Genomic DNA, 26,934 nt, shown 5'->3' with positions numbered 1-26,934 from the left:
CCCTTGATTTGCACTGCAATTTGCTGCAATTTTGCCCGAATGTGCGATTTCTCACATCATACAGCATGTATGAATGCTTAATTGCACAATTACATCAAAAGCCCCAAATTTCGACATCCAATTTCCTGCAAATTGATCCTGATTGTGATCAATGTCACCCAATTTTGCCAATTTTGCTCAAAAATTGAGCAATTGGGCACCTGTACCTGCTCAATTGATTGAATTGATAAGAAATTCCCAGAATTGAAGGCAAATACCTCTTAATTTTTTTTTTGAATTTCTCTGATCTGCAGGCTGAATTTCAGTTGTTGCAGGAGAAAAAGGGGGGGGGGCACGTCTGATGCTGCTGAATGCTGTTGAGGTTGATGTTGATACCAAGAAGAGGCTGATGCTGCGTTGAGGTTGATGCTGCGCTGACTGGTTGGGCAGCTTGGCTGCGCCTGCTGGGCAGCGTGGCTGCTTGAGACGCCAACTCTCCCACGACAGCACAACTAGCCGGGACCAGTTGAAATCGCCGACTCAAAGTAGCGTAACCAGTTACGTATCCGCCACCTTCGCCTGTTGTATTGACGCCCAGCCAACGACCAAAGCCTTCGCCGCCTCCACCTAGTAGCGCTACACGCGTTGTGTATTCGCCTGACCACCACGCCTTGTGTATTCGCCTACTTACGCGGATCACCACCACATAGGCGTTGCAGCCGATTGGACCTCTGACTCGCTTACTCACGCCTTGTGTATTCGCCTGGGTACGCTGCCTGGTTCTGGTTCGCAGCTAGTTACGTGTCCGCCTGCTTCGCCTGTGTTCGCTCCGCTGCTGAGCGCCACTCGCTTTTTTGTTACGCTTTGTGGCCACCAGTGCCTTGCTGCTTACACTGCCTACGTCGATTCTGTAAACAAGTGAAGCCACCCACCGCAAGGACTGCCAGAAACAGCACTGGTATTAATCCAGTCCCTGAAGTACTTACAGGCAAATCATAGGCAGATGGAAATTGCTGAAACATAGGTGGTCCGAACCCAGATGGAGAAACTCCCTTCCAGCTCTGATACGAGTTGAATGGGAGAGAAAGAAATTAGGGTTAGAGTTCATGTGTGGGAGACATACACAGAGAAACAAGGGAGAGAGAGAGAGAGAGAGAGAGAGAGAGAGAGAGAGAGAGAGAGAGTTGTGGAGATAAGTCAACTCATGGGAATATGAGTGTGTGACTCCCCTATCACACATGTATATTGCACTTGTACACATAGTGCACTTAGTACATTAAAAGTACTAAGTGTACTATGTACTATAACTTATGGGCTTGTACACACTATAAGGGTGGGCATAATGCCTTTACCCCAACAGAGGGTACGCGGAGAGAAAATTCGATCTTTGCACAATGAAAGTGCGAGCGAACTTGAGAGCTTGAGAGCTTGAAAACTTGAGAACTTGAGAACTCGAGAGATGTGTGGCAAGAAGCCCATGTGAGGGGGTTTATAAAGGTTTCCCAAAAGCCAAAAAAAACTCGAAAAGCTAGGCTTAGCTTTTGCTTTAGCTTTTGTGTTTTTTTTTTCTCTTGAATAACTATATATATATATATATTTTAATATATATATATATATATGGATATATATATTCGTTGTTTCTTAAAAAAAATAAACACCTTTGGAAACCTTGGAGAGGGGAGGACTTTTAAACCTTAAAAAAAAAAAAATTAAACTCCCCTAAAAAAACAAAAACGAAAGCAGTAAAAAAAACGTATGCTTTCGTAGCGTTTTTTTTTCGCCCCTTGGATTAGCGCCGTCGGCGAGTTGCTGATGTCATCCATCGCCGTCGCCAATTGCTGCCGGCGCCTGTGCGACCTGCGCCAGCCTCGCGTAGGCCTTGCCATGAGGCCATGTGGGCCTGGGCTGGCTGCTACGCAGCCTGGCCTAGCGGGCTACGCTGCCTGGCCGGCCTGGGGTGGCTGCACAAGCCGCCTGGCTGCCTACAGGCCTAGCCCGCCTGCAACGTAGCTGTTCGACTGTCATGTCAACACAAATCAGCCAGCAACCCACTCGCCAGCACTTCGTTCGCCCTCTCTCTCTCTCATGCGTTCAACGAAAGCAACTTGCTTTTTCTCTCTCTTTTTTTCAGTTTTCTCTCCCTGCAGTTCATGTGTATGCACAACAATTCACCTCTTCTTTGCAAAAGCAATCAACCCTATTAAAACTACCATCTCCCATCATCAACATGGGTTTCTTTGATGAAGAAAAAGCACATACCAAACTGAAAACTGCATTATGCACAGAAAAAACAGCAAGCTTTTTTAACACATACCGTTCTTCGACCTCTTCTTCTCTACCTACCGACTTGCTCGTTCACGAGGTATGCTCTGATACCACTGTCAAATCCCCACGGATCTTCCCTCGTTATCGATCTTGGTTTGAAACTCGAATCCTGCAAACAAACGAACAAACAAACAACGAAGGGGGTGCAGGCCTGACTCACCTCCCAACCATGACAGCCGTGGGCAAGCCCACAGTCTTGGCTGTCCCCACCGAGCCACGAGCTGAGCTAACTAAGTTGACGTACCGACCAATCTCCTCCTCGCGACGTCCCATTCCGCCACGAAGCTGCCCACACGGGCCTCGATATTGCTGCCGGCCTCGGCTGCATAAAGCAGGTGCACGTCTGCACTAGATCCAGGCTCCAAGACCATAGAGCTCTCACAAACTCGCGAGACTCTCTGTCATCCAATAACTAACCTTGGCCACCCTTTTATAGGCTCTTGGCCGGTCATCGGGCGTCCACACTTGGCCGCCTGCCCGTCCATACTTGGGTGCCCGCCCGTTAGTATATCCCTAACTCAGCTCGTCAATCAGCCTGCCTAGTTCCAAGCTTCCCCAAGCCTCGAAACTAGTCTTGCATGCGTATAGCACACGGTAGATACCCACTGTGCACATGACAAGTCGGGTATAAGGTGTGCCAAAGCCGGAGATCCCATACGATAGTCCATAGTGCTAGTACCTCCTGAGCGAGGGAAGGAGGTGAGGGCGCCGGAGGAGGGCCATCGAGACATCCCGTTATAGATAACGAGACCATGTGCAGCTCCTAGCTCTAAGAAATATTTCCCGGACACTGTGACCTCCTCACGGTCCTGTGATGATCGCTGCAGCCCTAGTTTGATAGGGTTGTCTAGATCGAGTAGTGGGACCTGCTGACTTCCTGTCCTGGCGTTGAAATCCCCGAGCAGGAGGACTTCCCCCAACTGTGAGAACTCCAAGATATCCTCATATAATGGTAAGTACTGTGACTGGCCATGCTGTGCGGCGTAAGGGGAGTGGCGTGGTGCAAAATAACACATAGCAATGTGGATGACTCTGTCACTGCTAAGCTGTAGCCGCACCCAAAGATATCGTGCATCCTCGTCCTTCCGGACGACGCTGAGAATCTGTCGGAGATGGGATCTAAAAAGGACAGCTACCCCCCCAGAGCCACGTACTCCTGTGCGGGTCTCACCTCGAAAAGCTGACTCCCACTCATACCCGGCTATGTATGGTAAGCCCCTCTCAGGGCTCTGACGAGTCTCTGTAAAAAAAAAAGACATCCCTGCCTTTGAGAATCTCGCTTAAGCCTCTTGGATTCGACCACAGCATGCCAGTGCAGTTCCATACTGCCAACCCCAGGTGTTTGGTCTCATAGACCCCGCGTCCCTATTTGGGACGGCGCTTAGTGATAATGACTCTACCATCTCTGTAGATATCCCACTTGTCCGCTTTGCGGGCCTCGTGAACAGTCACCATAGCCTCACGCCGGTGTGCCACCTGTGCTGGAGTGAGATCATCTCCCGTGTACACCTGTGTGCCCTTGAGGGCAGCCCGCCTGTCTAAGAAGGCCTGTTTGCTGGTGGCATCAGGGAATCTAATGATGAGGGGTCGCTCTTATGTTATATCCTTTCCTACCCTCCATGTGTCTGCAAAGGGGGGGGCGATCCCATCCACTCCTAGCATCTGGCAAAGTGTCATGGCATCCTCCTTTGGTGAAGCCCCCGCTTGTAGCCCCCGTACTCGCACATGGAGGGCCCTATCCTTCCCGCATTTCTCCTCCTCGAGAGTCTCATGTATGATGCTCTGCGGGGGTTTGTGCTTCTTCACCACCTCCACCCAATCTTTCTTCGTGGTTTGCAGTTCTTCCCGCAGCTTATCACTCGCAGCTTTCAACTGCTCCAAGTCAGTCCTTAAACCCTCCTGAATATTCAGTTCCCCTTCCTCCATTGTGTGGTCCTTGACCGTAGCCTTTAGGGGTTCCATTTCTGCCCAGAGTTCCCCTATCATTGGGGCAGCTTCTGGCATTCCTGTTTGTTGCAGCTGGGTCTCTTTCAACATCTGAATCACCGCTTCCTGGTGGTTCACTTGGGCTGTCAGTTGGGGTGACTAGGGTGTCAAAAAGCCAACCCTTTGTCCTCGGCTCCTGAAAATGCGCCTGGAAGCACTACCTCTCCAATAAGGCTAGAGTTGCATATCCTCTAGTGAGTCTAGAAGTGTGGACTAGTGAAGGTAGCTCTGAGATAGACATATGAGTGCACCATCTCAACCTTGCTACCCATGTAAGTGATGAATATATGCTCTTATGTGTGTGTGTGGAGTGAGTGTGTGAGAGCATATCTTGATACAGAGTTCTACACCTACTATTGGGCACTGATGACGTTAGTGAGTATCTAGTCCATACTATGCATAATGGAGTTGATAGTTATGTAGTCTTGTGGGTTGACTACCATGAGTATATAACATGCACGTTCCTAAAAGGTGAATTTGGGCATGTTCCTTGATTCATCTAGGTATATATATATATATATCTTTTTATGGCCTGCAATTGGGTAGGAGGTATGGAATACCATAACCTTGGTTTTCCCAAGGTTGATTGAGAGCCCCTCTATGTGCAAAAATCTTGTAAAGAATCCATGTGTTTCTGTAGCCCCTCCTCTAATCTGCAATGAGTACAATATCATCAGCATATAATAGGATGGAAACAAGAATACCTCCTAGAAAAGCTCCTCTGCCTCCGGTTTTGTCAATGAAGTTTGAGATCTCATCTATGTAAAGTCCAAAGACGATCGGAGAGAGTGGGTATCTTAGTTTCACTCCGATGGTCTTAGATAGTCCTCCTCCCGGGCATCTCACCCTGCCAATAACTGACTCATATAAGGCAATGATAGCCCAGATCATGTCAAACTGGACCCCAAGATGTTGTAAGTGCTGTAGGAGACGGGCCCAAGGCAATGTATCAAAAGCTTTGTAGAAGTCCGCAAAGCAGCAATATAGTTTGCGGCCATTTGCCTTGGCTTGCTCGACGATAGCTTGAAGTGTGAATAGAGAAGGCCCTCTTGAATCTCGCTTGCACTGGTGCTCTTTATCCATCTCTTTGCCAGTGTGCTGAGCTGAGACTCAAGTATAGATCCATAGGGCTTTGCTAAGATATGGCCAATCATGATGGTTCTGTAGTTATTAGGATCCATGGGGTCTCCTGCCTTATGGATAGGCGCAATGATGTGTGATGACCGGGTGGGGTGAAAGCCCTTTGAGAGGGCCCTATTAAACATATGGGCTAGGAGGGGTGCCAGTATGTCGCCTGCATAAGAGGGGTGCTCAGCCATAAACCTGTCGTGATCCTGTAATTAGCCGTTCTGAAGCTTGTGTATAGCCTTCACCAGTATGTCTCTTGTGAAGTGGATGTGGTGGGACGTGCGTGAGGTGGATGTGGGGGGGGGGGGGGTGGGGTATGTAGTATAATGTGTGTGCATTTGAGTGTTAGATGTGTGCATAGTTGTTAGGTACGAAAAGTTCGATTCGGTACGGTACGTTCAAATACGGTCTCAAAACACACCGCTAGATTTTGAAAATAAAAATACGGTGGAGGAAGAGGGAGATGATTGAGAGAGTCTAGAGGGGAGAGAGGCTTGAGCCTTGAAGGAGAGCTCAAGGGAGAGGATAGACTTGAGCAATGAGCACTTGTGAGCGAAAAAAAGATAAAAAAACAACCCCAAAAAATGATCAGAAAAAAGAAGGGCAAAAAAACGATCGAATCCTAGTTGACCGTACCTCCACCGTATCGTACCGAATCGTATGTAATCACCGTACCGAACCGTACCTCCTGGGCAGTGCGCGAACCGGGTGCCACTATGGATGTGTGGGTCTGTGATAAGTGGCGTTCGTGTATCCTACGCCAAGCCTCGTCAAAATTTCCGTTTAGGAAGAGTTGGTATAAGTGCTTGTGTTGTTTACGACAATGCGCTCGTTTCTTGCGGCGAGTAAGGTACCGGTTAGTCCGTTCAGCTTCACGCTTGTGGATTGACGGTAGCTAACTCGCACAAAAGATGTGCATGTGTGGTACGGCATTTGTCGTCATACCAACAATTTTGAGGCACGGTACTTGTGTAGGCTTTGGTGGTGGACCGGCGGGTGTGTGGAAAATTGTCGATGGCGGATGTGTGGATGATTGTTGTGAGCTGTGAGGTTAGGGTGGTGAGTGGTGAAAATGGCTCTACTGTCTACATCCAAGAGACGATGGTAGAGCTGATTTGCATAGATAAGATCACCGTCATGGGTGAAAATGGATGTGGGTGTAGTGTGAGATGGGCGGTGCCTGTGGTGGGGTAGGTGGTGTGCAGATGAGGGTGAAAGCGAGGTAGCTGTGGTGGCACCAAGCGGGCATGGTGGGATGGTAAAGTCAGGTATTAGCGAGGCTAGATAATCGACTAAGGTGGTGCTCCCCTTGTACGGAAAACTAGTAAGCCCTCTTGATGTAGGCCACCGTGCCATCCCATTATAGATAGCAGGGTTGTGGCGTGAGCCAAGCTCTAGGAGGCATCTCTCATAAAAAGTGATGGCTCCATGGTCCTGTGAGATCCGCTGTAGCCCTGTGCCATCCTGGTCTACCACCTGCAATTTGATAGGGTCCTCAATATTGTACATCTATATCTGGCATCTGCTCACTCTTGGTCCTAGCATTGAAGTCCCCAAGTAAGAGGACCTCGCCTAGTCCCAAGAAGCGAGTGATATGCTCACAGAGAGCTATGTATGGGGACTCCCTCTGCTAATGTGGGGCGTATTGTGAAGATAGGGCTCCTCATTCCTCCTGACTATGCTAACCATGGGTTGTAATTGTGTTCTGAATAAAACCGCTACTCTCACCCCTCGTGTTGTTTGGGTCTTCCCCTGGTAAGTTGACTTCCAATGGTATCCTGAAACATGTGGTAGTCCCCCTCTCCTTGCTTTGGTGCATCTCTGTGTAGAAGATGATGTCCCGTCCTATGAAAGTCTGCTTGAATCTCCCAATGTCTGACCACAAAGTCTCATTGTAGTTCCAGGCTTCGCCATCCTCAAATTGTGAGAATATGTGAATATGAAGCGGAAGCAAGTAGAGATCATAAAAAAGAGAGTAGATAGCCAAGAGAGATCCAACACTTGAGCTAGAAACTGAAAAGTGAATGAACAATGTCCATGCTTATATACATATCTATAGAGCCAATTGGCGTGTAGGGCTTGAGGACAAATGTCCACGACTGATAAAAATGCCTAAAATAGTTGAAAAATATGGGAAAAATCTTTGATTACATCAGATAAATATCTGGATAAAAAGTGGCATAAAATGGAGTAAAATGGGTTGGAGATGACATGCCCAATACCTCCTTTCAGGTCCAGCACGGGGGTCTGACTCCCATACAGGTAACGAGCTGATCAATAGTATCTCGAGGAAGAGGTTTGGTCAAGAGATCATTGTCCTGAGAAGGACAATACTCTAGTGTAATGATGTCGTCGACGACCAGCTCACGAACAAAGTGAAAGTGGACCTCAATATGTTTGGTCTTGCCATGGAAGGATGAAGTTCGAGCCAAGGCCAAGGCACTTTGGTTGTCCGTAAGAATACGGATCGGAGAATCCGAGAGTACATCAAGATTGCTCAACATCTGGAACAACCATAACAACTCACATCAGGTATCCAGATAGGCACGGTACTCACCCTTAGTAGAAGATAATGAAACTGTATTTTGCTTCTTGGGTCCCTAGGAAATAAGATTGGAACCAAGAGTAAAGCAATAACCAGAAGTGGATCGTCGAGTATCCTAATCGCATGTCCAAGGTACCAGATAAGTATTGGAGAACCCTTAGAGCAGCGTGCCAATGAAAATGTTGTGGAGCGGAAGAAAACTGACTGAGAACATTGACACTGTAAGAAATGTCGGGTTGGTGTAAGGTAAATAAATAAGAGAACCAACAAGCCTCCGGTACTGTGTACTGTTCTCGAAGAGGGGAGAGGGATCATCACAGGAGAGCTTGGAGTTAGGATCCATTGGATAGCACTCAGTCATCCCAAATGTCTCTAGAAGGTGCTACAAATATTTGTATTGGCTAAGAAACACTCCATTAGAAGATTGATAGACCTCCATCCCTAGAAAGTAGTGGAGAAGTCCTAAATCAGTCATCTCAAAGGTGATGGCTAAATTTGACCGGAGCTATGCAATCTTGGCAAGATGGGAGCTAGTGATCAATAAATTATCAACATATAAGACAATCAAACATAGCAAAGCATCCTGAGCAAAGACAGAGAGATTGCTGTCTGCAAAGCATCTCTGGAATCGAAGGGAAAGAAAGAACGCATCAATCTTATAATACCACGACTTGGGTGCCCGTTTCAAACCATAAAGGGCTTTTGTGTAATCTGTACACCTTACGCTCATGTCTGGGAACTTGAAAACCTTGAGGTTGTTCAACATACACCTCCTCATGTATGTCACCATTAAGAAAGGCAGACTTGACATCCATTTGGTAAATTGGCCAGTGCTCATGAGCAAAAAGAGCAAGAACTGTTCAGATGGTTGAAACTCGCGGCGGGTGCCCAGGGGACTAGGTTTGACACACTTGTTGATACCATCAATGCATATTGAAACACTTAAACATGGCCATAGCCTTAACACATATCCATCATCACTTTGCATAAAACATAAAAGCTGGACAAAACATCCACAAATGCTGAAAATGGAGCTTGCACACGTGACACCGCATAGAGGCCCGACCCCCCCCCCCCGCGGCCCCGTTGGAGTATTTTATTACCCACCAAGGAGAATAATATCATGTACAAGCTTTGAGGGCCTTACTCTCCCCACGGTAGATGCCGGATTATCCTTATACAAATGCCATAACACAGTCCAACACGAGGCAACCAAGCCGGAACATAGGCTGTAGAAATGCCGAGCCAACAATATAATCCATATACCTCCGTGTGGGTACTGATTCTTCTCCAAAAACCACGGGTCTTCATGCAATAGAAAGGGTACAAATGCCATAACACAGTCCAACACGAGGCAACCAAGCCGGAACATAGGCTGTAGAAATGCCGAGCCAACAATATAATCCATATACCTCCGTGTGGGTACTGATTCTTCTCCAAAAACCACGGGTCTTCATGCAATAGAAAGGGTACAACAAGTTCAACTCTCCATTCAGCCGGTTCAGTAGGTACAATGGCTGGTACAGCAGGTACAGTGGCTGGTACAATCGGTAAGGTGGCTGGTACAGCAGGTAAAGCAAGTACAGAAGCTAGTACAGTCGGTACAATGGATGGTACAGCAAGTACAGAAGCTGGTATAGCCAGTACAAGGGCTGGTACAGCAGGTACAGTGGCTGGTACAGCTGGTACGGTGGCTGGTACAGAAGTTGGTACAGCCGGTACAATGGGTGGTATAGCAAGTACAGAAGCTGGTACAGCCAGTACAAGGGCTGGTACAGCAAGTACAAATGCTGGTACAACAAGTACAAATGGCTAGAAATCATAATAAATGATTAAATACCCTTGCCTTCAGTATTTCTTCGCGATGGAAGCCTCAAAAAAGTCCCCAACAGCCGGTATTCTTCACGGGCAGCCTTCAAGAGAGAGAGAAAGAGAGTAGCCATCATTAGGGAAGCCTGTAACGGTGGTAGAGGCTAGTGTGCAGCAAGAGAGCCTCCATTAATGAAGAGAGAGGGCTCCAATTTATAGATTTGGGCCTCCCATGAGCTAAAATGGCAAGAGAAGGCTACAATGACAAGTGGAGAGCCACACAATAGCTGAAGTGACAAGTGTGAGGCCACTTGTCTCACTTTGATCCACTTTCTAACAAGTGTCAGGTCACTTGTCTCACTTTGGTCCACTTTCTTGCCATGTCCCAATCTAAGAGATGGGTCCTTCCATAAACTTTATCTCTAAAAATATCCCAACTGGTAGACATTCTCTCATAGGCACTTTGCCAACTCTTGGTATCTCCTCAATTCCAGATGTAATGACGCGAACAGAATTTCCATCAGAGTCGGGCCAAAAATAGCAACTCTCCTAAATTTTAGGAGTGTGGTCCTTTGTATTCTAGGATAATCCCCCATTCCCAAAGCTTGTACTTTCCAAATATTTAAACATCCTGGAGTCCACCAGACCCCTTTCAGACTGGGAAATGTCCAGGCTGGTGACATGGTGGTGTATCTGGTTGCTGTAGGAGAAAAAGTTTCCTCATAATCTATACCCTCATTCTGAGAGTACCCTTCAGCAACCAATCTAGCTTTGTGTTTGTCCAACGATCCATCAACATGAAACTTGGTCTTAAAGACCCACTTGACCCTAATAACCTATTGATGCGGAGGGCGGACCACAAGCTCCCATGTAGGACTCCCCATGGCTGCTTGCCACTCAAGAAGAGCAAGAACCTCTTTAGCTGTAGTAGGCTCATATGACTGTATCACTGTACTCATCAGGGCGAGGTTACAAGAATGACGAAGTTGCTGTAATCTCTGTGTCCGTGTCAAAGATTGTGTTGAAGAATCAGCAAGCCGATGTAGTTCCATATCGGAGAGATGAGAATCACAAACAGTGGTTTCCAGCCATCTTGGAATCTTGGGGGAAATCCTCCTTTGCACTGGAGCAGGAGGAGGAGAAGCCGGGGAAGGAGGAAGTGGGGGTGGAGAGGCAGGGGGTAACGAAGTGACCCAAGCGACAATGCCCCATGAAATGATATGGGTCGTGGTCTTGTCCATCGTGAAAATGCGGAGAAACCTGCTGAGTCTTCAGGCAATGCCAAACTGAGACTCCTGAGAGTTGCCGCACCTTGGACAAGCTGCTAGTCGATTGCCAATGGCCAACCACGTGCCAACCGCAACTCTTGTGTGCGAGAGCAAGCCACCACAGAAAGAGGGTGATCTTTCGAGGCCGAAAACTGTCCCAAAGCCTCTTCCAAAAATTTGAGAGAAACCGTTGTGGGAGGCCTTGTGCCAATGTACTGCTATTGTTGGGGTGCCCTCGACCTCGGGCATCTAGATCCTACCGCCTAGCTGTGCAGTGTATGCGAAGAACGGGGTACCTAGTGTCTCCTCCCTTTTTGTAGGATCACGCCAAGTCCACTCCCTTGGGTCCCACTGGAGGCACCGAAAACTGTACCAAAGTATGAGAGAAACCGTTGTGAGAGGCCTTGTGACTGCCAGTGTACTGTTGTTGCTGGGGTTCCCTCGACCTCAGCCATTTGGATCCTACAGCCTAGCCGTGTGGTGTATGTGAAGAACGGGGTACGCAGTGTCTCCTCCGTCTACAGGATCATGCCAAGTCCACTCCCCCGGGTCCCATTGAAGGTGCGTGAGAGGCCTGCTCTCCCAAATTCATCAACACCAGAGTCTCTCCCTGGCCACCTTGGCTAGAGGGGGGTCAATGTGCCACTCATGTGCTTGAAATCCAATCACCCTCACCCTACGCGAGGTGAATCCACTAGAGCCATCCAAAGGGGGCTCTGATCTTTCTACTCTGCCATGGGGTCCAATCGAAAAAGGAAGATCAATGATGTCTCCATGAAGTTGAAGTGCTAGATAGTTGGACTATGCATGATGTCTTCCGTGTCTCATGCTTGAAGCCTTATGTTGGACCATCTTTGCACGAGGTTCTGGATGAGCAGCAGCCTAAAGTGGTCAATGAGAAGTTCTCCAAAGTAATAAAAGCCTGTCTCTACATGCACAGCCTATGTGATGAAACACAGAGCTGCCCCATAGAAATCCTCAATGCATGGGGTAAGTGAGCCCCCAAGTATACTGGCATTTTGATTTATCCCTCTATCAGCTTGATGAAGTGTTTTCTGTATAGACTCATTCTGGATTGGAGCATGTCTGGTTGAACCCATGTCCTACAGTTGTAGAGCTGTCAAAGGTCATCTTTTGTAACACTACATGGTAGTCTGTCTGCTTCCTATTATTGTCTTCATGCCACACATCATTGACATCAACATGCCCCCGGTTTTGTCTTCATTGACATAGCATCAACATCCCCCACACCCGCCCTCCCCTCCCCCCATTTTTTCCCATGGGGATTGTACTGGTCTCTAGCATGTGCTGGCTGCCATCATAGAGCTACTGCTCAGTCTCTAATTGGTTGCCATATCAAGCTTTGCATGCATGGAGCTAATGTACGTATATGTGATGAAGAGAGAATATTTGGACTTCATAAGAGGATGCTATTTTTGGTATTGAGACTAATGCAGTCCTGCTGCTGTATTTTCACAGAATGTTCATCTGAAGGGCAAATTAGTGAGCAAGCAGAAGTGTACAGTTATGGATTGACTATCTTGGAGCTGATTACACGCAAAAGATCAGCAGTCGGAGTTCTTTCCTTGGACAAAACACTTCCAGCCAGGGTGAGACAGTTTTTTCCACACAGGGTGAAACAACTTGTAGACACCGGCATCTTGCGCACAACCATAGATTCAAGTCAGATCTTGGCTCTTATTGAGATAGCTCTATTATGTACAGAAGATGATCCATGGCAGCGTCCGGACATGGAAAGTGTTGTAACTATGCTGACTAAGCTAAAGAACGGTGAACTTGATTCCAGCCATTTTATACCACAAGAAAGGTCAGTTAATTTTTTTTACATGAAACGATCATGTTTTTATTGTCAAGGAAGGATCTTGATTTCCTTTTTGAATATGCCATCGGGTGTGGGTGTGGGTGTGCAGGCCTGAAGCAAATGTTGACATGTCAAATACATTTGGTGCATTTCAACCGAGTCCTTTCCGACCTTTCCCACAGGGTTTGTTCTCGGAGCAATCTTTACCATTCCAGGGGATGCCTTATCCACATGTTTCTTTTTACAATCGTTAATGCAGCTTGCATGTGGTTGAATCTTTTGTGTCATTTCTATGATGTGTAATGTGCGGTCAAGATGGTTCACCTCAGGGATACAATCTTTTATACGTAACCATGCCGAGCCTCCCTAAAACAACATTAGCCTTTTGAGGTAACTTTGCAGCACCAGAATTCATATATGGTGTTCAACAATGACTTATATGAACAACCATCTAGCCACAGAGTACCATCCACCAACATCTGGCTAGCTGTCAAGAGCTTATCCTCCAATCCATAGAGCTTTAGGGCATATACAAGGTCCACAAGTTGTAGCTTAGTGTATGGCTTCTCTCTCTCTCTCTCTCTCTCACACACACACACACACAAGGGCAACATGTCTTAGAAGTTCTCAGCCTAGTTCCAAATTCTTACGAACTAAAGAACATGGCACTATAGTACTATCTTTTATGTTCATGTAATTTTACATTATCCTTTGTGTAAAGTATAAGTGTAGTTGAGTGTTACATAACCTTTATTTTCCCGTGCTTTGGAGGTTCATGGTTCTTCTTTTGTCTATCCACTATGTGGCCTAAAAATGAAACCATGTTTTCATACACATCATAAATAGATCCTTAGGGCACCTTGAGTATACAATTGGTCCCTATAAATTAAAGCAAAGAAGCGAAGCGGGCATGCTCGTTAAACTTGCTCTATCCTAGTTAATTTCTCTTCAACAATACACGAAGTTTTTTAAAATGCTCCCTTTCAATGAACATGAAAGCTTTCTCTTCAACAAAAAGAACAGCTTTCTTTTGGTGGCTTAACATGATCATTGTAGAGGACTTACCTTGCTTTTGGTTTGGGATTCCTATTCTTTAAGCTCCACTAGTGGTTGTTGGCTGCAAGCTCTTGTGCTTTCCTTCTTGTTATCACCACCAAGAAGATATTTCACCTCCTTGCAAGGATTCATCTCTCTCACTCTTAGTTACTCTCACACAATGAGCAAGAGGCACATGCATTAAGAGTTCTCTTAAATCTCTCTCTCTCAACAAGATAAGATCAAGTAGACATGCACAACTCAATTGGCACAAAGGAGGATTGTGTTTTTTCATTATGAGAAACACTTTTATACAATTAATCCTTATTCATACTTGGGTACACAAACTTAATCCCAATCTACTAAGCTTGGCCATTTACCAACTTTTCTCTTAATATATAAAAAAGTTTGAGTGCCGTTTTATATAACACTTACTTGGCTGCTCTCGTGTGTAGTAGGAAATATCTTTGTTAAGTCCAAAATGGGGATAACATTTTCTCGACCCGATGTTTGGTTGAGATAGAGCAGAAAGCCATTAGCCCAAAACGAGGTTGAGAAAGATGTATTAAAGACATTATAAAACATATAAGGTGGGTGAACGGACAGTTGCCCAACTTAGAGCCCAATGCTCTAAGGAGCTGTAAGAGGGAATCTCTTATGACGGATTCCTTGAATTAGTTGAGTTAAAAGAATTTAAGGATTGTTATGTTTGGAAATACATGGATGTGAAGGGAATACTGCTAGAAGTGGTACAATGCATGATTCATATCATTGAGGGGATCAAGGACAACTAGGCAAAGGCCTTATAAGATAAACCCCAAGTATTTTGTTATCGTGCAGGAAGAAATTGACAAACTTATTACAGTAAGGTTATCTATGAGATCGAGCACATTGATTGGGTATCACCCATCCGAAGCAAAATATAAAGCTGCGAGTGTGTGGACCTAAAAGAGCTAATGTGGCCATGCGAAAAGATCACAACCCATTGTCGGATATTGAACATGTGTTAGATGGCTTCTTTAGCTATAATCAAGTGTCTTACCACACTTGAGAATTAGCACAAGATCACATTCACGATGATAGGAGGCACGCTTATCTATCTGATAATGTTCTTTTGGACTAACCAATGTTCCTACTTAATTCCAGTGGCTAATGTGCATAGCTGTCGAGGGCTATCCATAGAAGTGGTTGGAAGTTTTTATTGGCGACTTGTGTGCTCACTCCAAGTGAAAGGACCACTTAGCTTGCTTGAGAAAGTTATTTCAAAGGTGTCAGTTGTATCTAATATCTTTGAACCCATTGAAATGCTAATTTTGGGTTAAGTATAGTATTATATTATGATAGATTGTGTCTAAAAATGGCATCTCCACAGATGAAAGCAAAGTGAAGTTGATTTTAAAACTTCCACCATCCACAAATTTTAAGGGAGTGAAAAGGTTTATGGAGCATGTCGAATACTAGAGAAGGTTCATAGTATTCTATACAGAGATTGCACGGCCATTGTATAGACTACTTGTAGTCTTTGAATGGGCCAAGGAATGTCAGCAAGAAAATAATGAACTTAAGAAGGGCCTGGCAAGTGTACCAATCTTGAGATTTCCTAATTGGGACATAATCTTCCACGTGCATATTGATGCATAAAATTTTTCCATTGGGTGTGCTAGCACAACCAAGGGAACATAAATTGGACTACTCTACTTATTCAACAATAGGTAACTCAATACGGCGAAAATGAATTACACTATCACTGAAAGAGAAGGATTTGCTATCGTTTATGCTGTGAAAATGCACAGACACTATCTTTTAGCCAACAAATTTGTATTCTTTGTGGATCACCATGCCTTGTTATATCTGGTTAATAAGTCTTGCACTACGAGAAGGATTATAAGATGGTTGCTTCTACTCTTGGAGTTTGACTTTATGTTCACTACAAGAAAGGGAACACAATATATACTGCCTTATCATTTGTCATGGATTTCTAATGGCGAACCTGTTACGCAAGAATCAATGACGATCTCCCAGATGCATGCTTATTTAAGATCAACATGGCATCCGTGTGGAGTGATAAAATCTCATAATACCTTGCGTATGGTTTTTCACAAGATCGACCATTGAATAAAGATAAGATGCGGCGTCTTATCAAGCTGGCTGTACCATATCAAATGATATATAGACAACTATATAAGTTGGGTAAGGATGAAGTTCTACGGATGTGTGTACGTGAAGATGAATTTGTGCAAGTTCTAGAGGAAGCACACTAAAAAATTGTTAAGAGGACACTTCGTTGAGGAACTCATAGCTTAGACCAATTCCTGCAAAAGGGGATAGATTTATTAGGCTATCGAGGACATCTATGTGATCATAACGTACACATGGGAATGTGGATGATGCCATTATTTAATTTTATATGTGATGCATGTTTATTAGGGATATTTTATGTGTAGGATGTACCTTATATTTTTATCAAATTTCAAGATTAATGTGTTTAATTAGCTATGTGCGTTGGTACGATATAGTCAAGATTTGTGTTTAATTGATTGTGTGTTGACCAATATTATTTTGATGTAGGCGGCGATGGTTGAGTGGCGGACTATTTATTAGTCTCGGGTGATGGGTGGAACATTTGTTTGACCACAATGAGATATCTTGGAAGACATGTGAACACCTATTATGGTTATATATTTTTGTGGTGAACTATTTGTTAGTCGTGGGTGGAACATTTGTTGGACCACAATGAGATATATTGGAAGACATGTGATCATCTATTATGGTTACATATTTTTGGCATTTATATTTTTTTAAGGTCTCAAACCTTTATACATACAAATTAATATTTATACTTTTGGTAGGCACATGATGATATTTTTAGCTTGTTATATTTTTGGAAGAGCTTGTATGCTCAAAAACTCCAAAAGCTCTTAAAATTTATTTTTAGAGTTGTCTTTTTGAAAAGAACACTTTAATACATATAAATAAAGATGAGTGGTATGACGAGCCACACTCATCCAAGGGAGATTGAACCTAAACTTGTATTGATGGTGATCTCTCTCTCTCTTATTTTCAAGCTTTCATATTTATTTATTTTGGGTAGAAACTTGTTTATGTAAGGTTTATGCTTTTAATTTGTTTCAGGACTATGGTTTGTTTGAGATAAATAAATTTTCTCCAAGTTTCATAAATGTCCTAACATAGAAGAGTGAGATCGAAGGACCAAAAGCAAAAAGTTATTGCCGCATTGAAGCCTACTCTTAGAGGGGAGATCAATATGTTTCAACCTCATTTCTATCAACGGCTATCTCTTTGGCTTACAATTGTGAGTAAAAGAATGGAGTTCTAAGGGAGAACAAATCACTGCAAGATTCTTATGTAATCAAATTTAAAAAGTTGTCTTTTTTGCCGTAAGTTTGACAGACAAACCAATGATACTTAAGGTGTTGTTTCTAACAACGATAATTGTGGTGCGAACAATAATAACAATAAAAAGGGCGATGGTGCAAAGAAGAAGCAAGATTTTGAACCTAGAAATGTAACGTGCTACAACTATTGACAAAAAGATCATATCGTATCTAATTACCCAAAGAAGAAGAAAGGACAAGAAAGTAAATATATTACATGATGACGGAAGCATGCATGATTTCATTTTCGAAAAGGTTGTGTATACTCTTAAGTTGAATGCTATTCCTTGAAAGTACAAGAGCAAGATTGCTTTTCAAGGAACAAAATATAACTGCACTAAGTGAAAGATGTGGATTTATCGATTGCACCATATAGGCAATCTCACACTTTTCTTGTTATACGTTTACACTCATATGATTCTCCATATGCCATAGAGACACATGCACAATTCTCGCATTGATTATGATTCTCATGACTTATTCTTTGTATTCAATAGTGAGAATGTATGTTTGAATGGATTATGGAAATCTAGTGATTGTGCACTCCTTAGCCATAGCCAAGCCAAGCGAGCCAGAGGAAAAAGGAAAAGACTATCTAGTCATTGTGAATGAGCTTACCGATTCTAAACGAATTTTCGAGAATACCTCGCATGAGCCATACATTTCACAATTTTTAGATTGCTTTATGAATGAGTTGTCTCTTGGATTGTCTAATTCTAGACTAGAAGACAATATGATAGACGTTAGCTTTGGCAGTATTCTGCCTTGTAGAGCTCCTTTTATAGAGTAAATTTTCTAAAGTGAAAAGAGATTTAGAATCAAATTAAGGACCTACTTAATAGGAAACTTATTAAGCCTAGTAGTTGACCATACGAAGCACCTGCTGTCAAAAAGAAGAATGGAACGTTTTGCATGTGCATAGATTATCGAGCTTTAAGTAAGAATACTGTGAAGAATAGATATTTAATCTCTTAGATAAGTTAAGAGGAGCTAAGGTGTTTTCTAAAATTAACCTTCAATCAGGTGATCTATGAACACATGTGAGAGCCATGAACCAAATAAAAACCAAATGGAACTCAAATTGTACATGTCATGAGAGCAATGACCTTGGGGAAACATGGAACTGGATAATTAAAGAGAGCAAGAGTATTCCTTCGAGAGGAAGATTGTTAGGACACTATCTAACCCTTCTCACTTTTATCATCCACATAAAATCATGATGCTTGACGACGTGCTCATGACACATTTTTGTACTTGTCACAGCAACCATTGTTTGAGCTGTAGCCTCTCTGCATATAAGAGGGTAATATACTACAATGACACCAAAAGCACACGTGTCAACAATATGAAGCCTACATTGAATCCCAAAGGAAGTCGGTATATTTGCTAATTCGTATTCAACATAACAACCAAAAAGAGAGTCACAGAAAGGACACCACTAATTATGATAAAAAAACTAATGCCAATGTCCAAACTACTAGTGCCAAGAAAGACAAGCCAAATACCCAAAAGACATCTTAGAAATAGTCATCCATCATCACAAATAGTCAACAAGAAATACTCCATATGACAGAGACCAAGCCAAAAAAGGACCAATGGGATTGTTAGTGCAGTACAAAAGCTCCACCCCAAATCTAGTAAAAAACCACCAAAATAAGTCAAAGAGGGACTGTCAAAGCTCACTAGTCATCATAAGGGTTCACCCCCACACGAGCATCGATCTCATCCTCCAAGTGCTCATCCACTCTCATCCTTGTCAATGAGCCTATGCATGTGTAGTTGCACAAATACTACACTATATAGCCAAAGATGATGCCATCATCTATGTCTAATGAAACACATGATCTCCCCAAATGGAGGCATGCCTTCAGAGTGGGCGTCGTGCTGCACCCCATCTCCAAGACAATACCTTGTGGATGGTGAATCAGCTTCAAGAAACACGATAGAGATGTATGGCTCATCTCTACCCTGCCTCGAAGCTCTAATCCTTTGATGATAGTATGCTCACTCATCGGTAGAGAATGCAAAACGGGGATGAACACATTTCGAGCGAGCAAAACCAAGCATGATGCATTTCCGAATGAGTGCAAAAAATCTACCAAACTAATTTCCCAATGATGACATCAAAACATTTATTTTCTGTGTTAAATACAAGAAGCCAATGGAGCTTAACTTTCTTATCAAGAAAGCATAAAAAATAATCATCGTTTGGGCTTCATTGTTGTCACCCTTGATATATGCAAGCTACAAATATATCTTAGTCGCAAGACAGAGATGTGAAGCATGTCAATAATGAAACACTACACTATAAAAAAACAAACCTACATCCAACACTACAATAGAACTCTCATTTGCCTTCATATTCCTCCCGAATTCTCATAGAAGCCATTTTTTATAGCTCCTTATAGCTAGAGAGTCATTGCAAAAATAAAAAATTCACTATTATGGAACATCTCAAAATAAGGTATAGCCGACCTCAATACACTGTTCGCATAAGTACTCTACGATAGTTTCAAATAACCAAATAACAGACAAACAGGATGAACCAAAAACTTACTTCTTTCTAATACCACAAAGTTGGACTCATTTGTCCTAATTATCCTTTATGCTGTCTTGTCTAATATCAAGACATATTGTCAAGGCTCAGTGTGGAACCTCCTGCATCCTGACAGGGCTTGGAATAGTTCCACCTTAGACAGAGAAGCTTGATGCATGAAGGAATGAGTATGTGCATCCAAGTTAAGCACTTGTAGGAACACAAAGTACATGTGTTTACAAGGCACATAAGTAAGGTGTTTTCTCTCGCTTCTGAAAGTCCTCACAAGTGCAAGGAGGGAGCTATGAAATCGTGACTGAATAATTCACACACTTGGTGCGTGATCCCTCCGTGCTAACATAAAAAAAGCATGATTCATTGCACAAGACGATTTATTCCAGAACCACTTTATTTGAGAGATTTTTTCCCTTTTCATTGAAATCTTTAGCCAACTTTTCCCTCCATCAAGCTACCTTGCCGTCTCTATATTTAGGATGTTGGCTGACCTTGGAGTGGTGTGGCGATCTCTCTAGTGATTGGAGGTTGAGCTTCCTCTCTCCAAAACAAAACCACTTGCATATGAAGATCTTCAATCTCAATGATGGTGAGACTTGTCCCAGTGGGAGCTAGCCACCTACTAGGAGCGGGACTCGTGGCCCCAAGACCTTGGACATATCCCCCCACAGCCCATGAGTGTGTTGGTGGAGTACAGAACCATATAAAAACGTCCAGTGTACCACCCCGAGGTAATGACATGACCCCAAAAACCAGGTGCAGGAACACCCTCATCTACCAACCTCATAGAAGGGTTGATCAATTTCCCACACCTCATCTTGCTCTCCGATAATAATCCAAAACACGTGACCATGCTACATTGTTTTGTTCTTTCACAATAGCCCACATGGTTGCCTCCCTAACATCCATACTGAATTTTCTATGTGGCACACGTGAACCTACTCATCACTGATTCACTATCATTCTCGAAGAATAACACTAGGAGTATTTAACATTGGGAGCTTACGTCGCACACTACATTATTCCCTATGAACATGCTGCATCTTAGGAGAGTTTATGCATGCCTCTTCCATTGTTGAATTAGCCAAATCAGAAAGCTTTTTAATAGAGGTTGTGACAACCTCCCCACTGCAAAACTTGTCTTGTATGCCCTCAATTTATGGACCAGTTTCCAAGTGCTTTGCTATAAGAAATGCAAAGGACAAGTGCTTTCCTTGTAAGAAATGCATTGTAGTTCAAGCTTTGCAAAACTACAAAGGACAAGTCTGCACCACCAACTTCATACAAGGATATGTGATTTTTGAATCCCACACTTGCTCTTATACTAGAGTGCTTTGCCTCAACCAAATTTGTTGTCAGCACAAACAAGCCGTGCTCATTTTGCATAAGAAACCATGACCCCCCATGGAAGGCCCTAACATCCCACCATGCTAGAAAGTTTCCAAGTAAGGAATCTCTCCCTTCATGGCATGATTATTTCTCCAAAAATTTTACAATTCCTGCTTGCATTGTTCGGCCACATTCGTGGGGGATTCTTTCCATTTTCTCCACAAAATCTTGTGGTCCTCCTAAGAGGATGCACATATACATTTCTTTGTGTGATTGAGCATGCTCTGTTCCCAGTGGAAAACACAAGATCTCTCCTTTCCATGCATGATCTTTTTAGCACCACCATTATAAACAGACCGCACAACTAACCAATTAGCACCTGCCTCGTCGGACATGGACCCTCGAACCTATAGAGTTCCAAAGTCGCACTTCTTCACCATAGAATTCAAGGTTTTTCAAAACTCAATTTGCACATATCTATCCTCCACCTTGTACTCACATGTGATCAACAACTCACGGATGAAAGGGTCATACACATGGGCACCCATTGTAGACCAGCCTTGAACTCGATGAACATGGTCAAAGTGAATCCACATCTCTTGCAGATTGCCACCAAGACGCATTCTATTCACACAAGGTCCAAGCCACTCCTTGGTCCAATAATGGACATTTTAAACACATGCTGTTGCTGTGTGGTGTCTAGTTGATTAGGAAATAGAATGCTATGAATAAATGGATATCTACATTTGTTTTTTAGATCCAACACTGTATCCAATCCCTTTGCACTAACCGAACTTGCCATGTTTACATCCTCTACACACTTTTCAATCCTCCTTTTAGCATAAAGTGGCGACACTACATCCAGGAGCTCTTTAAGGTCTCTGTCTCCAAAATTTTCACTATTTGTAACCACAACATTTGCATAACAATGTGTTGGGCCACAATAACCCCTAAATGTTTTGGAGTAGTGAAAGGATGACTATGCATGCATTGCAATCTTCTCCTCCACATCGTTTTTTGCTGCCGAGATGAATCGTCTTTATAAGGGTGTTCATGAAAAGCTAAATGAATAGCACATCTTGTGGTTGAGAAATGGTCACTAGGTATGCTGTAGTAGATAACTGCTGGATAAGTCCCTATACACCTTGGTATTTGACCACAATGTTTGCAAGAGAGACTCCATATTTAGGACCAACAATTACTATTAAGCACGTTCTTTTAAGTCTTCCTTTCCACTGTGTCAAGTTAGTGCTCATCATTCTTGCTAAGTATAGGCAATCAAGATTTAAGCATCGCAAATGACCACCACACTTGCTAAGCCTGACATCACCAACAAAACAATCTGACGTGCCAGTAATGCATTCTGTCCAAACATGCCCATCGTGCATTTGATCCATACCAATCATTGTAGAACCTGCTCCACAAGGAGGAAGCACAAAGGCAATATATCCATCATATGCAATGGGCAACTCTTCCACTTGCAGCACTTCTTTTGCACTATACAAATCCGACACACTCTGAACATCAGTATTTTGTGCATGTCTTGCAAAAACACAATCATCATAAAGAACAATTGGAACTGTTTGTGTTACCCAAACAACAAATACTTTATAGAAGGAAGAGAGAAGGAATGAGCTTCTGCATCAAGAATGAAACCATCTTCTCCATTTGTAAGTGTAGTTATTTCTATCTTTACCTTCTCACTATGTGGAGACAATGGCCAAAGTGTGATAGAGCATCCCACCAACTCAAAGTGCTGAAGAATATCAAAAAGCTTAAGATAACAATATCTTGCCTCATTCATAACAACAAGCTATTGTCGAGGCACACAACTGTAAACAGTAATATGTCTAGCCATTCAAAATTCTTTAGTATGCTAGAGCAACAAGCTATTTTTTAATCTTTAATCACCATAATAAACTCTGTTAATTAACGACAATAAAGATAATAATTATCGACAGGTGTAGTAATGATTGTGGAATCCAAGGTTTAAATTTCATGGGCGTTAAAGTGCAATAATTGATTTTTCATTTATGCTCATATATTAATGGTCGTATCAAATATTTAATTTTTCTGTTATGATTGCCAAGCCCATGAAATCCTAGCAAAAATCAGCTTTAATTCAACACATGGGCTTTCAAAATCCCACAAAGTACAATAATTACTATTTCATTTATGCTCATTCAGTAACGATCGCCCCAAATATTTATTTTTTTGTGATGATTTTCAAACAATTGTATCAGATCTTCGGTGAAAATAGAAAATCTCAATGTCAGGGTATATTGTTGGCCCACAAAGCAAATTAGCCAATATACTCTACTTGACACTTCACAAAACTTCATAAATGTGAAGCATTTAGTCACGTCCTTTGGTAAAAAAAACAGCATGTATAGCAAACCTAAAAGATAACGTATTTTCAGCTAATAATTTGCCTTTGTTGAAAAGTTTTTCAGCTAATAATTTACTTTGTTGAAAAAGAGTATGTATATAGAAAACCAAAAATATAACCTATTTTCATCTCTAATTTGCACTTGCCCTATCTTCTTCAACACCGTGCTGCTGCACTTGCCCTGTCTTCTTCAACACCGTGCTGCTTGCAAAACAAGGTGGTCTCCATCATCTCATCGGCATCGAAAAGTTTTGTGAGCTTTATTGAAATTTTTTGATTTGATTGCTTTACGGTGTGCTCGCCATCGCCTGAAACCTTTTCTTGGTCTTGTTCTTGGCCAGGGTCAAAGAGTATGGGAAGTAGCCTGTCTTTGGCCATGACCACAAGGCCAAAGCCTCACATACAGAGGCAAGCTTAAACAAAGCCCCTTTCCTCATACAGAGGCAAGCTTAAACAAAGCCCCTCTCCTCTGTGCTTCGCTCTGCAGTACAAAAGTGGGAAGACTCTTGTAATATGTGCTGCGCTACAAGACTGAAGCCATTGCCACCATGGACTCTTGTGCTGCAAGACTGAAGCCATGGAAATTTGGGGACCATGGCCAAGTAGTCTTGCAACGTTGATTTAAAGGCCCACTTGTGCCTGCTGGCACTTGGGGTTTCATTCTTATGTGATGTGTGCTGCAATACTGAAGCCATGGACATTTGTTTTCGTATATTGCCATGGACTCTTGTAATTCCCTATGCTGTAAGATTCAAGCCATGGGCATTTGGGAATGGATGTGTAATGTGAGCCATGCCTTGGCCTTTGCCATGGCCAACAAATGATGGGAAGAAACTTTGCCAAGGCCAAGGCTGCAGAAAAGGACAACTTTGTTGGTAACAATTTGATTAGCATGTATGTTAACTATGGCTCCTTTTCACTAGCACATAACATCTTTAACAAGATGCCATTTTGAGATCTTGTGTCATGGGCTTCATTGTGGATGAATATGCTGAACATGGACGTGGGTAAGAAGAATTGAAATGTTTCGAATAGATGCAATTAGAGGGCATCTCTGTAAGTATAGTCACATTTTCTTGCAGTTTAAAAGCTTGTAGTATAATTGGAGGTCAAGAAAGCATGTGGCAACACTGGATCCATAGTTGAGGGTCAAGAAATACACACACAAATCACACTTACGGGGTTCAAAAGATATTTATTCGTTGGCAATAGTTTGGTGGGTATGCATGCAAAATGTTTAGCTTTTTCAGAGGCACAACAAGCTTCCAGTTTGAGATGCTATGTCATGGACTGCACTAATTACTGTTTTGTGACCATTGGCGGGAGGAATTCTTGTTAGGAACAATTTCTTTTGAATTATTTCACTATTTATTCTCTCTCTCTCTCTCTCTCTCTCTCTCTCTCTCTCAATGAAGCAACATTGCTAAACATATCATATATGATCATATTGATGATGAATTATTTTATTAGATGATGACAACCATGTTTTGTCATGATTTGCTGTTATGTATCAAGTATCTTTTAAGTTCTTACATTACATCTTTGATGTTATGTTCTAGTTATTTTGATGCATCTGGTGGTATACATGTTCTCCATGCATGAATGATATATGTATGTTACATAAATCAATGGCTTGATATTTTTGTTTTGTGTTCAATAAATGTAGAGCAAAATTGTAGACTCATCAAAGCGTGCGGGGAAACAAAAACAAACGGGAAGAACAAAGAGCGATCAAGTTTTTCTCAAGGAATGTAACAAAGATATTGAGGAGAAAGTTAGTCCTCCTTGGATTGCTGAGATTAATGAGGCTGATGGACATGGAAGTGGGATGGATGAAGCGGAGGAGGAAGAGTAGGTTGATGAGACTCAAATTGCAATGGAGGCTTCCCTGTAAATTGTGCCATATGTATCCACCTTTATGAATGAACCATGTGCCAGTCGGGAAGGGGAGATCACCATGATTTGTGGTGAGGACATCATAAGGAGGACAAAGGTTATGAGCTCTATAGTTTGTCCACTTATCGCTTGATTCCACATCCCAAAGTCCGTGGACTCTAAGACAATGTTTTTTCTCTTAAGGCAGTCTTTCAACATGAGGGTTACATGGAGGAGTAGGAGATTTGTATAGTGTCCTTGTGTATAGCACATGGGGAGAGAATGATCATTGAAGACATTGAGTAGAGTTGGGATGAGCACTAGAGGGCTGTCAATGTAGAGTTTGAGAATGACATCGTGCAAAGCGACGAATTGAAAATCTTGGTTGGACACGTGTTTTATGTCTGGAAGGGAAATCATAGGATGGTGGTATGGTCATCAATCATCACAGAAAAGTTCTCTGACACAGAGTCCGCATGTGAGAGTCTATTGCACAATCATTGATCCTAGGAAGGTCAATAAGATAGCGTTGTTGACGGGACTTCAAAGAATGAATGTGTAAGTGATTTGTGTTTCTTAATATTTTTAGAGTGTGATCTATGTTGGGGTTGATTGTCAAAATTTAGCCATCTCATTTTGTTTTTTTTGTGTAGTCTCTTAGCTCATGCCCTTGTGGTTCCCTCCTTTAGAGATGAGATTATCAACATTGAAAATATTTTTATGGCTAACTCTCACGATTATTCGAGAGAGCTTCCGGATTCGGATGTGAAGAAAATAGATGCGATCTGTCAGAGAAAAACCAAGGGAGTCAAACCATGGTTCTCTTGACATGGGGTTACCTTGGAAAGCTTGTGTATAATGTAGGTTTTCATGTACACGTTGGATTGCTAGTGTATGGATTGTGTTGTTCTTCCTTTTGAAGTGTGTGTGTTTGGCCAATGTAGGTGCAATATCAAAATGCATTGGAGAAGAAGCTTGATCCTCTCTCAAAGGCCAATGAGGAGTTTGCCAAGTTGGAGCAGAAGGAAAAAGCAAACCTCACTAGAAAGCACTCAAACAGAATAGTCAAGGGATATTTTTGGTGGATTCTTTGGCTTCTACCCTGCAATGCATGTCTTGAAAGTCACTTGTCACCCTAGAGTTGAAGATTGCTTTGTTTTTGTGACAGATCTTGAATATTTTGGATCGAAAGTTGGGCGATGAATGGAAGAAGGCAGTACTCTCTTTAAAATGGAGCGAGGATACTTTTGTTTTGTTGGAGAAGCTTAATTTGCTAGCCTTGTGTGGTGTGAGCACGAATGCGAGATTTTCCCTTTTTGAAGCGAACAAGACTACAAAACCTATGTTTGCTCTTTTCAGGGGCAACCACGAGTATAGATTGTGATCTTCCAACTTTATTGGCTTTGTGGTTGGTTTTTTTTAAACGATTTATCGTTGCATATGGGATTGATGTGTTTTGGTGTGCTATCCTGAGGTGGATCCCTAGAGAACTTATTCT

General features: G+C 42.8%; 1 protein-coding gene and 1 long non-coding RNA gene across 10 annotated transcripts in view; both read left to right on the top strand.

The window, feature by feature from the left end:
* The window catches only part of LOC147619888 (uncharacterized), a 32,051-nt gene extending 18,442 nt beyond the window's left edge, over positions 1-13,609 (top strand). For 5 of the 9 annotated variants that reach the window (XM_086825742.1, XM_086825745.1, XM_086825743.1 and 2 more), the window contains 2 exons: positions 12,520-12,868; positions 12,972-13,609. In XM_086825742.1, the coding sequence (XP_086681868.1) occupies positions 12,520-12,868; positions 12,972-13,116 (494 nt within the window). In that variant the 3' untranslated portion in view covers positions 13,117-13,609. The remainder of the gene's footprint in view (positions 1-12,519; positions 12,869-12,971) is intronic. The other 4 variants (XR_015270099.1, XR_015270097.1, XR_015270098.1 and 1 more) reach the window with 2 other exon arrangements.
* A 10,035-nt stretch (positions 13,610-23,644) lies between these two features.
* LOC147619887 (uncharacterized) lies at positions 23,645-24,516 on the top strand. Its single transcript, XR_015261791.1, has 2 exons — positions 23,645-23,778; positions 23,903-24,516. It is a non-coding gene; the product is annotated as an uncharacterized LOC147619887 (long non-coding RNA).
* The last annotated feature ends 2,418 nt before the right edge of the window (positions 24,517-26,934 follow it).

This window comes from Cibotium barometz, chromosome 32 (assembly GCF_041138505.1).
Source record: "Cibotium barometz isolate CiBa-2024 chromosome 32, ASM4113850v1, whole genome shotgun sequence".
NCBI classification, from domain to species: domain Eukaryota; kingdom Viridiplantae; phylum Streptophyta; class Polypodiopsida; order Cyatheales; family Cibotiaceae; genus Cibotium; species Cibotium barometz.
Note: the sequence above shows the minus strand (reverse complement) of the source record. Positions and strands in the feature narration are given on the sequence as shown.